This window comes from Austrofundulus limnaeus, unplaced genomic scaffold, assembly GCF_001266775.1.
Source record: "Austrofundulus limnaeus strain Quisiro unplaced genomic scaffold, Austrofundulus_limnaeus-1.0 Scaffold413, whole genome shotgun sequence".
Lineage (NCBI taxonomy): Eukaryota > Metazoa > Chordata > Actinopteri > Cyprinodontiformes > Rivulidae > Austrofundulus > Austrofundulus limnaeus.
The window spans coordinates 284,439-287,962 of record NW_013952815.1 but is presented as its reverse complement, the minus strand read 5'-3'; the positions used below and the strand labels follow the sequence as shown (position 1 = coordinate 287,962).

At 45.1% G+C, this 3,524-nt stretch overlaps 2 protein-coding genes across 2 annotated transcripts in view; both read left to right on the top strand.

The window, feature by feature from the left end:
* Positions 1–324: 324 nt before the first annotated feature.
* Positions 325–2,224, top strand: LOC106528916 (DNA polymerase iota; the record flags this gene model as incomplete). Its single annotated transcript, XM_014024200.1, is given in 4 exon segments — positions 325–416; positions 502–635; positions 750–970; positions 1,192–2,224. Coding segments are annotated over 4 exon segments (1,119 nt in total). The 3' UTR covers positions 1,894–2,224.
* The window catches only part of LOC106528918 (ras-related protein Rab-27B), a 2,888-nt gene continuing 1,523 nt past the window's right edge, over positions 2,160–3,524 (top strand). The window contains exons 1-3 of the mRNA XM_014024203.1: positions 2,160–2,261; positions 2,847–3,017; positions 3,099–3,184. Of these exons, the coding sequence (XP_013879657.1) occupies positions 2,172–2,261; positions 2,847–3,017; positions 3,099–3,184 (347 nt within the window). The 5' untranslated portion in view covers positions 2,160–2,171. The remainder of the gene's footprint in view (positions 2,262–2,846; positions 3,018–3,098; positions 3,185–3,524) is intronic.

Here is a 3,524-nt window from a genome sequence, read left to right as displayed (position 1 = left end):
AGTAATTTCATTTCTATGTGTTGTTTTTTACATTTGTCTGTCTCCTGTATTTACATTTCCTTGTGCTTTTCTGCCCTCGTTATGTAAATAAGGTGGGTGGGGCTTCCTGGGTCAGCTCCTCTCCTATTGGTCAACAGACCAGGAAGCAGCAGGAACCATGTGCATGATTGTGCTGCATCAGTTTAGATTAAAGTTTAAAGTATAGTTTAAAACAGCTAAACTTTTCAGTTGAAAGAATCTGTTTTGTCAGAATAAATCATTTTGACAAATAAATATAAATAATACAAATAAACTGACTGCGTTAACATCCTCTTTATGTTTCAGTCTCTCAGTGATGAAGACTCCTTCAAGAAAATGTCTTCRGTTGCAGAAGTTTTGGAAAAGGTTCAGCAGCTCCTGAGCAGTTTGGTGGAGAGGTCGGTACCAGATTCAGCACCGCAGCTCTGCGTCTGATGCATTTAAAATAAAAGTTAAACTTTTGTTGTGCTGTTTTGAAACCAGGATGCACAAAGACGGCCGACTGCCTCGAACCTTCAGGCTAACCATCCGAAGGTTCTCTGCCACCAACAAGTGGTTCAGTCGGGAGAGCCGTCAGTGCCCGATCCCKATCCACGTCGGACAGAAGATTACCTCTGGTACGCCGGGAAACGATGACGTGGGATTTGTTATTTTAGTTTTTAGAGACTTTAAATGARGTGAAACAAGGAAGCATCACTACACAGTTTCACCTTCCTGTTCTTCCTACACAGGGTTTCATGAGGAGGCCGTGGCCCAGCTGGTCCCGTTGGCGATGAAGCTCTTCCACAAGATGGTGGACGGCAGCGCTGCTTTTCACCTCACACTCCTCAACGTCTGCTTCAGTAACCTGCAGAGCAGAGGGGCTGCTGGGAGCAGGAGAGGCACCATTACATCATTCTTCACACAGAACACCTCTCCCAGACAAACACAGACCTTATCCTTACAAAGCCAGGTAGTGTGTAAATAAAAAACATCCTGGACTTTTTATATTTATTTCTGTGAGTTAAATGTTTTCCACAAAACTCTTCATGTCTGTTACTTGGTTCACAAAGATCTTATTGTGATTTTTATCCTTAAGAGACCTTAAGCTGCTTTGTGGGTGTGATCATTCCTCCCTTTTTGTGCCAAATTCTCTGAAATTCCTGGACTAATTTGTGCCGCTCCTCGTTACAGGATGATTGGTCTCAGGACGCCGACAGTCTCTGCTCAGATCATCAGGTCGACACTCGCGCTGCGGTTGCTCCGTTAAGAAGCCCTTTCACCACAAAAGGCCCGTCTTGTTCTGAACGTGGACGAAGTTCTGCTGTTGTCGAAGGAGAAAGCCGGGGAGCAGCCTGCGGCGTGGAGCGTGTCGGCTGTGACGAAACGACAAACACTGCCACATCTCAGCCGCCGCTAAATGTTGACCTGGAGGTTTTTCAAATGCTTCCGGAGGAAATCCAGAAAGAGCTGTTATCTCCTCCCTAYCTAAGCTCCCTGTCCAGAACACATGCCCCGAAAATACCCCGAAACAAGTCTTCAGAGCCGTTTAAAAAGGCGTCAAACGGGTTTGACACATCTGACAGAGCAGCCGCCGTGACTCGGCCACGGCCCGCTGGAACGAGTGTGACCCGAGGGCAGAACATGGTGGAAGGAGGTGACCCGCCGTCATCCTCTTATGATCGCGGGTTCCCTGGAAACGTGGACCCCGGGGTGTTTTCTGAGCTCCCGCCGGATGTTCAGAGGGAGTTGATGTCCGAGTGGAAGCAGCAGAAGCTCGTTCTGAAGATCCCCTCGTCCGTGAAACCGGGGAGAAACTGTTCGGGCAAAGACAGGAGGGCAGCGGGAAACAGCAGCCGGTCGAATAATCTGTTCAAGTATTTCAAACCCAGTTAGAGAACAACTGTTGGTTGTTTGTCTGARTAGCTTCAAGTTCACGTTTGTCATGGTTGTCGTCTAAACTACCGTGTCGGGCCGGGATCTTTTCCACTAAAATCCACAGARGCATGTATTATGTTGTCAAAAAAGCAAAAACAATCCTGTTTTCAAAGAGCCATTATTCCCCCCACCCCCGATGAGAAACAGCAGAAGCTCTGTAAGCTCGGCCCCGCTTGGGTCTRATCGACGTGAAGCTCCTCCCTGCGTCACATGTGAGACAAAGAAAAGGTTCTGTAATGTTCCAACGCTTCATGACTGCCTTTTACTTTTTAATAAAGAGTAGAATCACTTCTGGATGGGCGTTTGTGCTTCCTGTAGATAGGCTGGTAAGATTTATTTTTACTGATATTTAGGATTTTACAACAAATAATCTGTGTTGATCTTTGTTGATTTCACTTTCAGATTGCCTCATGTTTTCTGGTTAAACACTTAATCTGTTTTCACGCTTATTATGTGGGACAGATAAAACAAAAACGTCTTGTTTTGGTCCTGGATGTCTGATTATCTGGAATATAATCAAACGCCAGCTTCGAGGAATCCTGGGAATTGTCAGGACTCCTCAGTGTCCTGCAGCTCTTTAAGTCAATGAAAGGACTCCTGTCCGCCAAGCAGTATATATWTTTTTTTTCTTGCTGAAAAAAATTCAGATCAAACTCTGCAGAGGCATTTGACTGCTCATGTGGAAGCAAACTCTAGTCATGTGCTAGTCCCTCTCTGATCAGCGCCTAATGACCGGGGAGTTATGACGTGCAGCTGCAGTAAGCCTGTGTGATGCTCCTGCAGACTCAGACTGAAAACTGCAGCTTTAAGTGGAGAATTTCTTCTTTTTTTTCTTGTAAAGTTATTCAGATGTGTTGAAACCTCGCGGCGGCGTGCCGAGCGTCGCAGTCTAAGGTTTGATTCTCGGGCAGGTTCAACACAACTGCAGGATGGCCGAATGGGACTAYGACTATCTGATCAAGTTGCTGGCCCTCGGAGACTCGGGGGTGGGAAAGACCACCTTCCTCTACAGGTACACGGACAACAAGTTCAACCGAAAGTTCACGACCACGGTGGGCATCGACTTCAGGGAGAAGAGAGTGGTGAGTGTCGGCTCTCTTATTTAACACGTTTCAAACAAACGGGAGCCACTCGGGTCACGTTTTATTTCTGCTGTGGCTCAGGTGTACACGGGGACCAGTGCTGACGGGTCAGGTGAGAGGAACTTCAGAGTCCACCTTCAGCTCTGGGACACGGCAGGACAAGAGAGGTTTGCTCTAAATTTAATAATTTAAACATTTTTTGATATGCTGATGATTTTAAAGCAGCAGTGTAAAAACATTAACTCTTTTTCTGCAATCTGTGCAGTYGAGACGATCAGTCTGGATTTGCATTTTTTTTTCCAAATCTTATTAATAATACTGTAAATATGAAGATATGTTATTGTTGCTTTTAATGTTTTATTTTAAGTAAGTAGAAATACTTTGTTACTTTACTCAAGTAGAAATTTTGGTTATTTATACTTTTGTGGAGTAATTGTTTTCATGTTTTTTCTTCCTTTCCTTTTTATGACCACCACAATGATTTGATCTAGTCAATCACCCCCCCCC